This window comes from Phocoena phocoena, chromosome 15 (assembly GCF_963924675.1).
Source record: "Phocoena phocoena chromosome 15, mPhoPho1.1, whole genome shotgun sequence".
NCBI classification, from domain to species: domain Eukaryota; kingdom Metazoa; phylum Chordata; class Mammalia; order Artiodactyla; family Phocoenidae; genus Phocoena; species Phocoena phocoena.
The window spans coordinates 40,656,322-40,670,602 of NC_089233.1; the positions used below are offsets into that span (position 1 = coordinate 40,656,322).

A 14,281-nucleotide genomic window follows, 5' to 3' on the forward strand; every position below is an offset into this window, starting at 1 on the left:
AGTTGGTTGTCTTTAGTCTTTAGAGATGACTTACAGTTTCAGCAGCGCCGTCCTTTGAGACTTTATGTGAATGTAGACAGGGTGGAGTTCCAAAGCTTTGGTTGAACCTGATTCCTTTTGAAAAGCCTTGGCCAAAGAGAACTGTCCTGCTTTGCCTTTTGCTCTCACTGGCTCTTGGTTTCTTAAGGGCAGGAAATCACTTTACTCAATCCTCGTTGCTGACAAGGATTGGAGCCTGGCGCTCATAGGGCGAGCTGGGCTGGGAATGCAATGGCCCCCTTCTTGGAAGAATCCACACTGTGTTGAGAATTAAGAGCTCAGAAGAGACTCTCTTTCAGTACAAGTCATTTGTGATGTACGCCTGGGTGCTGGCCTCTTTATACTAACACAGCCGATGAGAGGGGGAAACTCTATCCACAGCCTGGCTGAGGGTCCGCAGGAAGTTAAGCTACCAGCTGGACTGAGATGGGGCTGATCTCCCATTTGTCTGCGATGGATTCACCGGGTCAACCCATTGCTTTAGTGGCACGGAGATATGATTTGTGTCCCTTCGTCTTCGGGAGGCATATGGTATGGGAATAATTTCCCAGCTGGGGTTCAGCAGATGGTGGCTCACAAGGATTGTGTGGGCAGGGGAGAGTCCTGCCCATTCCCTCTGACAGAACATTGCTTAGTGAGATGTGTGAGGCTTCTGGGTCCCCACAGAAAGGGTTGGCTATTTAGGGCATGCAGTGTCCTGTCACCAAAAGATGAACTAACACACCCATCTACAGAGACACCCACAGGCTACCATACCCACACCTGGGGGTGAACTGGGGCAAGGGCGGCAAGAGGCACCTTGAACCTTGTCCAAACCACTCCCACTAATAATCACCACTTAGTTCTGTAATGAAATCAATCAACCTGCCTCATTTTCCTTTCTGTGAGCCCAGGTGAGCATTTGACTCCCAGCAGGACAGTGTACATTGCTGGGGGTCGGGAGTAGTCCCCCAACCTGGCTGCACATAAGAGTTTCCAAGAGAACCGGGGAAAAATGAATGTCAAAGTCCCATCCTCAGGACGCTTGGAGGTCAGAAGTGGATTGACCCTTAGGACTTTCTCTTAAACTTTCTCGTGCACCCGAACTGTCTGGAGCGTCTATTAAAATACAGGTTGATGAGCCCTGTCCCCAGAGTTTGCTGATTTGGGAGGTCCGGGTGGGGCCTGAGATTCTGCGTTTCTAACAAGCCTCCAGGTGACGCTGCTGCTTCTGGTCAGGGGGGCGCCCTGTGAACACGGCTGCCCCGAGGCACCCCTCCTATTTCCAGGCATCCGGCCTCAGGACCCAGGACAAAGCAGAAGGGGCATCTTCTCGACACCATGGAAGAAACTTTACCGTCTTTGTCGGCCCGTTTGGCCCCTTAATACTCTCTATCTGCTCTGTCCAGTACTGCAGCCACTACTCATATGTGGTTCTTCTAATGTAAATTTGAATTAATTAAAGGTAAGATTAAAATTTTTGTTCCTCTATTGTTTGAGCCACCTTTCAAGTATGCAAGAGCCCCATGTCCCTAACGGTTACCATACTGGACAGCACAGATGTAGGACATTTCCATCATTGTGGGAAATTGTACTGGACAACGCTGTTCCCTAAGAATTCCAGAAATTGGTTTTTTTCTTCAGAGTTTGCCAGTTAACCCCACTGTATTACTGTGAAAAACAAACAAAACAAAGTATCAGAAATGGAATGTTAACTCTTTCCTCTTCTTTGCTTGCTTAAGATAGCAGCCCTCACTCACCACTTCCCATCAAGTTTGGGTGAAGGTCACAGACATTTGAATGCAACAGAGATAAAAAGTTTAGGAATATTTTTCAAAACGTTGCTCCCGTGACCCATGTTATCAAATTTACCCTAAAAGTTGTGTGTCGAGCAAGCTGGAGGTCAGGTCCCCAGGAAATAAGAATTAGGCCACACAGGATGGAGAATTCAAGTGGCCGAGGGGCAGTCACTGGACACCTGCTGGAGGCTGAGAGGGATCAGGCTGAGGATGGACCAGACAAGGGTGCACCTTGGGTGTCCAGGAAATCGCCCGTCTCTACTGCGGAGCTGCCGTTTGCTCTCCATCCCTGGACTCACTGGTACTCACTGCCCCGCACTCCGCAGACATGCTTTCAGGAGCCTGACTCCATGTCATCCTTTCTTACAGATTCGGCTAAACAGCAGGGGACTGATCTACTCCGTGGGCTTGCTCCTGGCCTCCGTCTTTGTCACGGTGGGTCTGCAGCTCTCTCCGCTCTCCAGTTCCCATGTTCCCCCCCCCGCCACCCCCGTGGGTTCTGTGGCTACAGTTTGTTTGGACACCAGATGGGCGTGGCCTTCTGGTGGATGGAGACAGTCAGCCACCAGATGCTCCATCTCATGGCTGTTTCTTCCAGAAGTGGATCCTGGCAACCCATGAGAAAGCCTTCTCCCTCTCTGAAAGGAGCCAGCCTCCTCTCAGAAGCTGGGTCCATCTCATGTCAAACACAAATTTTTATCAAAAGCCAAAGGGAGATCCCACTTTTTCTGCAAGATTAGTCGACGGAAGGTTATATCCCAATTAACTGACTATTCCAGGTTACTAAACATCTTCATAAATCCATGGATTTGACCACTACTCAGAGACCGAGAACAGGGCTTCCCTGGTGGCGCAGTGATTGAGAGTCTGCCTGCTAATGCAGGGGACGTGGGTTCGTGCCCCAGTCCGGGAAGATCCCACATGCCGCGTGAGCCATGGCCGCTGAGCCTGTGCGTCTGGAGAGACCACAGCAGTAAGAGGCCCGCGTACCGCAAAAAAAAAAAAAGACCGAGAACAGACTTGATTGACGGTGCACTTTTATGCCACTGCACTACCTTGGCCATCACATCCATTTGTACCATGTGATATTCCAACTCAACTGACACGTTTGGTGGGAACAAGTTCACACCACCACATGGACTGATCCACTTGAAGTCCCTGTTAACATACACATGTGTTACTGAATTTTCACAATAAGAGACGCAGTGTGTTTTCTCCTGAATTTTTCAAGGAAGTACTCGTTGAATCACACCTGGTATGTGAACATACATATACTAGAGAACGGGAATTCAGAAGGGCAGGCGAAGAAATTTACAGCATCAGGACGCAAGTCCAATGTCAAGGTTTTACCAAAGTAAATACTGCCTTACACAAAAGTGAAAACCCATATAAATCCATTCTTTCGCCGTTTAGGATTTTCTTCAGGTGGGTATGACTAAGGGTTATACTTGTAATGGCCACACACTGTGCTTAATGCACATATTCTCCCATCTGGAGCTCACCAACCCCCCACCCCACCCTGTGAGGTAGTCACTGATATCAGCCCCATTACCCAGGCCTGTAGGGAAGTTGTGTGTGACATCGGAGTCCCCCCTCCTAGCTTCGGGGCATCCCTGTGCTTCACTGAAGCCCTGCAATGCTGGGAGATGGGGTTCACCACTGACCAGCTGTCCAAGCTGGGTTGTTGAAGGGTTGAGAAGTAGGTTTGGGGAGGAAGAGTTCAGACATCTATAAGTCTGCAGCACCTATCTGACATCCAAGGGGACAGGTCTGGACAGCCGTTGGAAAGACGAGTCCCAGGTCAGGAGCAATCCCACGCTGGACGCGCCAGAACATTGGAGGGGTTTAGAGCTGAGGAGTTGGAGGAGACCCGCAATGGAGTGAGCGTAGACAGGAAAGTGAGGCCTAGGTGTGAGTCCCGGCGCCCTCGGACAGTGAGAGGTCAGGATGAGGGGACAGGGTCGCAAAAGGAACAAAGAGGGAGCCATCGGGGAGGCAGGAGGGAAACCTGGCGCGCGCTTCAGGGAGCAGGGGGAGGGGGGCGGAGTCCAGGGAGAAGGACTGGGCGGGCCCCGCCCCGCGCCCCGCGCCCTCTGACCCCGCTCTGTGCCTTGCAGGTGTTTGGCGTCCACCTGAACAAGTGGCAGCTGGACAGGAAGCTCGGGTGCGGGTGCCTTTTCCTATACGGCGTGTTCCTGTGCTTCTCCATTATGACTGAGTTCAACGTGTTCACCTTCGTGAACCTGCCCATGTGCGGGGACCACTGACCCGCGACCGCCGCCAGCCGCGGCCCCTCCTTCTGTGCAATACGAGCCCGGCGCCAGAGTCTGGCCCCGCGGCGTGGTCTCTGCGCTGCCCACCGGCCTCCGCTCCCGCCCTCGGGTCCCCCCTCCCCGCCCCCCACCCCGGCTCCGCCTTCCCGCCTCCTCCGCGTGAAGACTTCCGACACCCGCGTGAATTTTCAAGCTCCATTTTTGAACAGTGACTGAGATTCTAGAAAAACTGGCTGCTAACTGGCCCAAGCCAGGCAAAACTTAGTACATCCCTCGTCCTTTTTTAAGTTATTGGATGGAAGACTAGCCTAATTTATGACCCTAGACTGTGGAAGGAGAGAGAGGAGAGGGTCCATTGATGGTAGGGAGTGTCTGGGATTTCCTTATATTTGGCGCTGATTCCTAGGTTACTGGGTCTGGGGGGCTGTTTGGCTTTGGGGGATCCCCCTTTTTCTTCCTTTGCTTCCAGAGATTGAGAGTTTTTCTTGCATCTTCTTTCACTGGGCTCTGGGTCCGTCGATGACCCACGGGTGTCCCAGCTGCGTCCTCTGGGGTCGAGTCCCAGGCGCTTTGGAGCTTGTATGGATTTAGTGCTGATCTGAGGAGTGGCTGCCGAGGCCCTGGGACAAAGGCGTGACACGTCACACCCGGGGGTCTCCGCCAAGCCCTGCAGGCCTTCCCTGGGGCGCAGGGTTTTACGGGAAGGAGATAGCTGCCCACCTGTCCATTTTGACCATCACTCTCTCACCAGGTTCCTTCTAGCCTCTCAAGCAATAGTTGTTGCCTGCCTGCCAGAGGCCTTTGACTCGGGGCTCCGGTTAACCTCTCCATCCGAGAGCGCTAGGCAGCCAACGGCAGGAGCTTCCCCGCCTGTGAGTCCCTGAGATGTGTTCTCTTTGCTTGGTGTTTGGGGTGACAGGGAGTGACCCAGAGGCCAGCACCGCTTTACGCGCAGGAGGTACAGACACTGGTTTCTTGGGAAATGGAGAGACGCGCACTTTGCACAGACGTGGCCCCTCGGTACTGAGTACACTGGACCCTGACCGTTGGCTCTAGGGCCAGCGTTCTAACTTCGGGATGCCGCCGCCCAGCAGTCCCAGCTCCACCGCTCCCTTCCGGGAGGGGCGGCGGGGGTGGGGCGGGCGGGAGGCACAGGAAGGAGAAAAGAGAACGGACACCTTGGAAACCGCAGAATGTGTTCAGTGCAGACTCGCTCAAGGGCGTAAGTTATTGTGGACGTTGTTGCCGATCACTGCTCAGCAGCCCTGCTAGGTTTTGTCTGATGCTGGATTATTACGCAGATAATACCACCGAGTTGAGACCCACCCGTGCTTGTTATACTTGTATTTATTGAAACTGTGGATTCTTGCCCGTGCCGCCCCATGTATTTACTTTAAGCACTGATCACTTATTCATTCGGTATGGTTTTCCCCGTCCCTTGTACACATTCTGGTATGAATTGTAAAAATAACCTGCTACAGATGGGTTGAATGTTTGCCGATGGTGCAGACTGAGGCCGGCGTTCGCCGAGGGGCACCTGCCGGCCGGAGGAGCGGGAGAGGAAATCACCACTTCGGGCTCTCAGAGCCAAGACACACATGGATTCTGTTACACATTTTGCACTGGTTTACGGCGATTGTTTTCTTGGACGGATAGTGTAAAATAAACTTCTCTGTTCTGTATCTTTCCTTGAGCTGTGCCCTTTGCTTTCTCCCCTGGAGTGAGGAGGATGCGGGGAAGGTAAAAAGATGGTGTCAGCACGTGTTTACTGTTTCTGGGTTGACGCACATGGAAAGCTGGTCCGTGTCTGGCAGATTGCAGGTACGAGGTGACAAATCATGGGTCCCCTCTGAATCTTGAAGGGACTCTGGGCCTGTTGTCCTGTAGAATACATGCGATGTTATGTTAGGAATTCTTTCAACTGGACGTGAGAGGAAGAGCGTTCCAGAGCTGACAGTGATGTCCAGCAGGGCTCAAGTCACCATCCTGTCTGATTTTACTAGTTTTCAACTGTGAAAGTTAAGACTTTCCCAAAGTGGATACCTTAAGAAAGACAGTAACACGTAATCGTAATAAGCCATATTCTAGATGACTCCCAAGAAATCATTATGGGGGACTTCCCTGGTGGTCCAGTGGTTAGGACTCCATGCTTCTACTGCAGGGGGTACGTGTTCGATCCCTGGTCAGGGAACTAAGATCCCACATGCTGTGAGGTGCGGCCAAAAACCAAACAAACCAACAAATCATTACCGGGATCTAAAAGTAGACCAAGATTAGTAAACAAGCCAAGTTTCCACCTGAAACTCAATATAACTGATTTATAGGAATCAGAAGAAACATAGCTGGTAATTCACAGCACCACCTTTTATTTAATTATTTCAAAAAATCTCTTCCCAGGTGGTGGAAAAATACTAGAAACTTAGCTTTGTTTTGAGTGTTTACATCTAAAGATGTTTTACTCCCATATTTGTGCTTTTTATAAATACACTCTAGACATGGAGTAGGTATTATCATTATGCAGATTGGTGCTTACAAAGCATAAGATGCTTTTACGTTAAATATTCTGTCATACTGGTCGTAATTAGTTTTAGTCAGTCTTTAGCAAAGACATTTGATCCAAAGCCTGAAGGGTTTTTTGTGTTTTTTTTTTTAACTCATTTGCTGTGAAATCATGAGAAACCATAGTTCCATGCTAAGTTTCTCAGAGAGGAAATTCTGGGGCGAGGCTGTTTCCATGTTTCATGCATCACGGTTGCTGATGTAGGAACTGGGGAGGTTTCCTTTATGAAACGAGCCTCGGGCGTCTTTCTGCCCACATCTCAGCCATGCACTTTGGGTCTTGACCTGTCGATGGAGAGCGTGCTTCTAACTGGGCCGGCTGTCCAGCAATGCAGAACTGCTGATGTTGCTATTTTCACTGTGCTGGGATTTACTGGGGAGAGGTTGGGATGGATTTGAGGGAAGAACATTTTTTCAGTGTCTCAAACCTGATGGTATCACCAGAGGAACCCTTTCAGCAGTTTTCTGGGATTTGCTCGTTTTGGTAAACTCCCAGGCTGTGATCTCATGCACGAGGGGACATCTCTGTGGCCCTGAATGGGGCGGGGGGCATGCACCCCGAAGCTTGCACTTCCTCCTAAATAGTTTAGTTGACTGCACAGGGAGTACTGCCAGAATGTCCTCTTTCTGGAAAGTGTGTTCTCAACGTGGCCCGGGCCTGCCAAAGGTCACTGTCCCCACACATGCCCTTAGGTGGCCTGGAATACACTGAGAGGCCATGATGAGGGAAGTTTCCAGATGGCTTTGCCCCTTCCCAAAGGAAAGTTGTGGCCCCATCTTTCTAGAGAGAGTGCACTTTTATACGTACATGGTTTGTACAATATTTACCTCCAAAAAGACCTGGAGGGCTGCTTATTATGTCCTAAATTTACAAGCTAGGGTTTGAGACTCTATATAGCTCAAATGGCAAGTCTGAACTCGTTTTAAGCACCCAGGCTTCAAAGAAAAGCCTAAATATTTTTTTTAAAAGGGAGGTTAGGGGTGATGATATGCAAAGTCCAGACCGTTTTCAGTTGTGGTATATAAAATAGGAATAACAGTCAACCTGCAATAAATATAATTAAGTGTAGCCTTAGAACTTTATCTAATTGTTCATGAAGATAGTCAGATTTGAGGGGAAAATAGAAGAAGGAAATGAGAGATGGTGACGTTGCTCTTCCGGAGATTTATTTTAATCTTTTCAAAATAGGATGATTATCCCATTAATAGATAATTATTCTGACCCATTTTGATCAACTATTTTGAAGTATTTAGATGGGACATCTCCATGTTGGATTTTGTGTAATCTCGTACTAATTAACGTCTCATTTATTTTGACATTTTCTGCAGTGGCTGCTCAATACACACACACACACACACACACACACACACACACACACAGACACACACACACACACCATCTCTCTGACACCAAAACTTTGTATGAAAACAATTCAGTGAATCTTTGAAAGTTTTCCAGTTATCCAGCTGTCTATTGCAATCCAGCTGCAGGAATGGGGTGGATTCAGCCAACTTTCCTCTGATAAATAAAAAGCCATGTGTCCATTGCATCATCATCTAGAGATTCAGGGCACTCCAGAGATGCTGGAAAAGTCAGGAACTGAGGCCATGGACGAGCAGAGAAATAGCAAAAATGTACACAAGATAAATTATGCCTCAGGATTGATTTCACATTGAATTTTGTGGTTCATTTCAAAACACAGGGCAGGGTAATAAAGCTCCACCAAAATCTTTCAGATGACCTACTGCTGCACTCAGGACATTTATTTCCCTAATAAAATATACCCAGGAGTCCCATTAACTTTTTTACTGAACCTCAGTTTAGCAAACACTCTTGCCAAGTTGTAGAGCTTTTAAATACGGTGAATAATCGTAGTTAATACTCATTCTGGCTTTGGTCTTTTCGCAACAGGTGGGAGGAGAGGGAAGATGTAAGATGACAGTTTCAGCACATATGCTATTCAAGGCATAAACTGAAGTCATTTCATAAGCAAACGAAAATATATATGAATCGCATTTCTTCTTTACATAACGTCCATCTTATCCTGTTTATCAAAAGCTGAATTTGGCGATATATCTTCCCGTTTGTTGGGACAATTAATCCAGTAGCTGATTCCAGAGAACTGCATACAAAACTGGCAGTGAAATTTGACAAGGAATTTCCGGATGCCTACAGTTGTTTTCTGGATACTTCTGAGCCACGCCTACAGGTTACTGCTAAAAAGAGATGCACATATGTGCAACATGCATTCAGAATAAAACTAATCTTTTAAAATTTTTTCAGAAAAAAAAAATGTACCCACTCAGTTTCATATCTTTCTTTCTCATACATAAGTCAGACATTTCCCCCCCGTCCCATGACTGGTCAAGATGGTTCATTCTTCAAATGCTAGATACAGTACTAAGCCTATGCTCTGGTCAGACACTTTTACCCTAACCACCAACGGGTTTGAACCCTGATGCCTGCTGCTTTATAGGAGAATTTATTTTGTCCACTGGTTACAGGTTTGTGAAATACTAGTTCTATAATATCTAAAAATTCATTGTCACTTCAGGTTGAATTGTTCCCTCCAGTTGCTTAAAAGTTAAATATTATTCAACTTCATATATGAAAAAATGCATTTACCCGCATTTACTCACCTTATTGTCTAAATCAGTGTTTCCCAAATTCAAGCATGCATCAGAATTACCTGGAGACATATTAAAATACAGATTTGGGGGCCCCACCCCTGATTTTTTGGTTCAGTAGGTCTAAGGACAGGCCCAAGAATGTGCATTTCTCACCAACTCCCAGATGCTAGCACTGCTGGGTCTCGGTCCCACTTTCAGAACCACTGGTGTAAATAATGTCTTTTGCCCATTAAGCCATATTTTTCCTACACCAGCATCTACCAGTATCATTGATTTACAGCTTATGGAAAACACACACATACAGACGTGTACTATTTCTTTCATTCTTTCAAAATTCTTTTTTCTTTCTACTTCCACGAAGATTTATGAATGGCTGAAGGTAGGAATAGAAATATGGTCAGTTCTTCAAAACCCACATTCTCTATCATCTGGCAGGGTGCATCTGCTCCCAGCCAAAGACAACCTTTAAATTAAAACTAAAGCAGATCAAAGCAAATGGTTGAAGATGCAGGAGAGCCAAGATTCTGGGGAAAATGTACCCACCATGTGTATTAGATTGAGAGAGATGTGAGCAGGCAACCACCAATTTCATTCCAGGTGAAAAAGATTTTGTTCTAAACTCCAACAAGACAAAGTATTGGTGAATAGAGGAGAAATTTTCTACACAAAAACTTCTGCTTGCACATTACAACCATGTCTAAATAAGTTCCTAATCTAAAAATGCTGTGATGCAAATCCACCCAACAAAGATGTCATGACTCAAAAAAGAAATAAGAGGCTTGCACCAGTGTCGGCCGTCATGGCCCAAGTGCTTCAGACTGTCGCACGTGTCTGCATCGTGGTCTTGCCTATAAAACAGGAGCGGGACACCCTCAGCTCGAGATCCTGCCTGGGGCTCAGAAACCTGCATCCACAGTCGGCCTGGATCAGCTCCCACCTGGAAATGATTGCCTTTCCCAGGTAAGACCATCACGGGCATGGCTGTGCCTGCGGCCAGACCTTAACTTGGACTTCCTGACTGATCCACAGGACCCTCAGTGGACACACCGGGCTCTGGAATGACATGGTAAAAGCCAGATTTTTTATATCCACTAAAAGCTTTGCTCAGAGGCAGGAAGTGGGTTTAGATATTGCTGTGCCCAACCGGGGACGGGTAGGACAAGGAGGAAAGGCAAAGCCTTCCCTTCCAGAAATAAAACATTTTATACTTAGCTCTGCCGGAACAGGGGTGGTCCCTGGAAGGCAAGGAAATCTCTCCCTGCGCTAAGAAGTGGTAGCATCACCCATCAAGTAAACTGCTAGCTCCCCAGGCAGCTTTGCTACCAGAGGGCTCACGTGTGTCACGTTACAGTTAATTGAATGTGAGGTACTTCTTTTTCCAAGCCCCCTTGGTAATGGAGGCAGCTCTTTACACTCGGAGGCAGAATTTAACCTTCCGACTGGATGTTAACCAAGCACACTCCTTAGGAGGAAGAACAAGAAGTTTGAAGATATAAAAGAGATCTTCACGTGCCTTGGATGACCAGGTAACAGCGTTGTTTGTATGACTCTCAAAAGGAATCTAATCCAATTCCAAATTGTAAATTCCATTTTGGTATCTGTTTCAGGCAGGAATTGTGGCCCGGTGGTATTTTACCCTGGGTGGGCTGGCTACGCAGAAAGTTTCACAGTTTCTACGTGTGAATTCTGGGACAAGACAGCCTTTCGGGGTGAGTGGTAAGTTTCCCTGCACTCCCTGCAGGGAGGTGATGTCATGTGTCACTGTTTCTTCTGAGAGTTCCTGGTTGTGAGTCAGTGGTCTGGAAAGCAAGCCGGGTCCCTCTGTTTCCTCCCCCCACTTGTCATCCGTCACTGGTCCTGATCATTCTCACTTGGCACTTTGTCATGTGTGTCACAGCCTGACCTGACTTCTCCCTTCCGCTTGCCTGGAGGTGGGCAGAGCTGGGTCCCTCAAGGGCTCTCATTACCAGCTGAGCAGTGATGCTGACACACACCAAGTCCCCAGACAGGGAGGGCTGGGGTACCGGGAGACCCAGGTTCTGTGATACATGAAATAAAGACAGGGAACGTTTCTAACCCAACTTTCAAGCTCTTGGATAATGACATGGTGGCCATAATAGCGTCCTTCTTCTTGTGAAAGGCATAATTCAGAGGAGCCAGCAAGGTCTGGACATAAGGGCAATTGGAGACACAAACCCCATAGAGATGAACTAGCTCAGTTGTAACCGTTTGCGTGGTTTTCATTGGCCTGCTCGGCAGTGTCTGTTTCCCAGTGAGAGGGGCGTTCTGGGGGCAATGAATACACTGAGAGTAGTTTCAGAGGGATACTGATGGGTGTCAGAAATGTGTTACCATAAAAATGTTTTACTTTCTCCACTAGTGTAAACGAGGCAGGTTTCAGTTTTACCCTCAATATCTGCAAAACACCTCCTCCTGTGTGAGACCATCGCAGCTCAGGGGCCTCAGTTTCTTAGTCCCAATTAGAATTTTAAAATAATAATAGTTGTTAAAGCTGCAATCTTGTGTCTCAGACTTCACCTGAAAATGCAGGCGCTAAAAACCTGCAAGTAGACCAAACCGAGAAGTCTTCTGCTCACTGTTCGGAGACCCACCCCCCCCTCCCCGGAGAGTGTCTATTTTGACAGCAAGCCCAGAAGACAAATCCTAGGCCTCCCCACTGTGTGTCAGTGCTGCTCACGGTACTGAGTTCAGTCCTAAAGCAGTGGTCGTTGGTCCCACATTAGAATCACCTGGGGTGTATTTACGATTACCCATCCCCACCCCTGCCATCATTCGCAGCTGGGCGATGTGGTTACCTGTTTCGGGCTACCTGGTGTTTCTACCTGTGTCCCTGGTTCAGAATCACAGCTCGTGGAGTTGTGATCAGACCATTTGGGATATTTTATTGTGCAGATCCAAAAAGGAATGCTGTGTGTCCTGTAGGTCTTTGCTACTCAAAGTGTGGTTAGGCCTGCACCTGGCGGCTCTGGCTGGAACGAGAGATTTGGGGAATTCCTGTAGAATGGCACCGTCAGCTGGAACTTTCGGAGATGATGTGGATGTCCTACAGCTGTGCTGTCTGATATGGTAGCTGTGAGGAGCAAGTGGCTGTTGAACACTTGAAAGGTGGCTCCGGGCAACTAAGAATAACATTTTAAATCTTGTTTAATTAATTTAAATTTGCTTTAAAAGAGCCACGTGTGATTAGTGGCTGCAGTACTGAGCAGAGCAGATAGAGAGTATTAAGGGGCCGACTGGGCGGACAAACGTGGTACGTTTTCTTCCATGGTATCCAGAAGACGCCCCTTCTGCCCCAGCATCTCCTGGGTCCTGAGGCCGGTTGCCCGGAAATAGGAGGGGTGCCTCAGGGCAGCCGTGCTCACAGGGTGCTTCCCAGACCAGCAGCAGCAGCGTCTCCTGCGGGCTCTCGAATCAGGCCTCCCGAATCGGAATCTGCATTTTAACAAGGTCCCCAGGTCACGTGTACGAACATCTGAGTTTGAGAAGCTCTGCCAGTGAATGCTACTCTGCTCTCCAGGGGACATGTGGCCATTTACACACACTCTTTTCTAGGAGGTCACTGTGCGTTGTTGCCGGCATCCGCGGATGCTACGGGAAGTACCAAATGGGGACAGGCACAGATGATGCGGAACAACACACTTGAAATTGGGGGTGGATTGGTGAATCTGGAAGGCAAGAGAGTCATCTTTTTGTTCTAATAAGCCCTCGTTTTCATTGGATAAAGGAATAACTACAGAGAACTTAATTGAAGGGCCAAGATCTAACTCAGGGTGACTCTCACCCAATCTTCAGATTCACCCCACTCTTTAGACGCGGACCCCTTGGATATGCTGCCAGGTGTATTGCTAATATTGGAAATTCCTGTGTGGTACTGATGAACTAAACAGGCCTGTCTCCTTTCTATAATGAAGCCGGGACTGATTCTACAGTTTTCCTTTTAAGCCCCATAAGATTTTGCTTCACTTGCAAGATGTGAGATTTCCTATGGAGGAAAAAAATAGCTCAGCAAAGAAAGTCATTGCATGTAGCAAAAGGGGGCAGAAAACAGAAAAAGGAGGGGAGTGGCTTATATAACAGCAATTTTTTGTAGTGAATGTGGGGACAGGTCCCACCGGGAGGACATTTAGGCTGTCTTTTTTTTTGTTTGTTTGTTTGTTTGTTTGCGGTACGCGGGCCTCTCACTGTTGTGGTCTCTCCCGTTGCGGAACACAGGCCCCGGACGCACAGCCTCAATGGCCATGGCTCACGGGCCCAGCCGCTCTGCGGCATGTGGGATCTTCCCGGACCGGGGCACGAACCCGTGTCCCCTGCATCGGCAGGCGGACTCTCAACCACTGCGCCACCAGGGAAGCCCCTAGGCTATCATTTTTGAAATGATAATGGGGACCCAGGTTTGAAGCCAGAAGCAAACACAGCTGGGAGTGGAGGAGCAGATGACTCAGCCCCCAGAACATGGGAGGGCTGGGATCATTTCTTCACCCAGGGGAGCACCGACAGTCATCCGTGGTGTGGGTGGTATCCTGCAGTCATCCTGGTGTGAGTGAGAAGGAAAACATTCCTCAGGCATCTCATGTGGGTAATTTAATCACAGCTCTCTGCATGCCAAATTCTGGCTGTTTAGCCCAGACAGTCTCTGAATTTTCCTTCCCTAGGGACCTCCTGCCCCCCTACTCCTTTCCCTAGGTGGCACCCCCAACCCAAATATAAAACAATACAACTGGGAATGGGTTTTAATGCCTCTTTCACAGCTGTCCAGGCCATTCGAAATCCTGCCCCCTAGAAAGCGGATTCAATGATTTCTTATCAATATTCATCTCCCCTCTTCCCCTTACACAGTAGCTATTTTTTAAAGTAATCATAGACTTTCATTTGCAAAAAAGCACAAGATGAAAACAAAGGAGGTATTTAATTCTGGCATTTTGTGTGACTCTACCCACATGTAAGTGCAAAGCAGTGAGGGGATTTGGTCAGTCACCTCCT

General features: G+C 48.2%; 1 protein-coding gene across 1 annotated transcript in view; it reads left to right on the top strand.

Annotated features, from left to right (window-relative positions):
• The window catches only part of SLC24A3 (solute carrier family 24 member 3), a 463,454-nt gene extending 459,370 nt beyond the window's left edge, over positions 1 to 4,084 (top strand). Inside the window, exons 16-17 of the mRNA XM_065892354.1 lie at positions 2,187 to 2,252; positions 3,935 to 4,084. Coding sequence (XP_065748426.1) covers positions 2,187 to 2,252; positions 3,935 to 4,084 — 216 coding nt within the window. The remainder of the gene's footprint in view (positions 1 to 2,186; positions 2,253 to 3,934) is intronic.
• Positions 4,085 to 14,281: the final 10,197 nt, after the last annotated feature.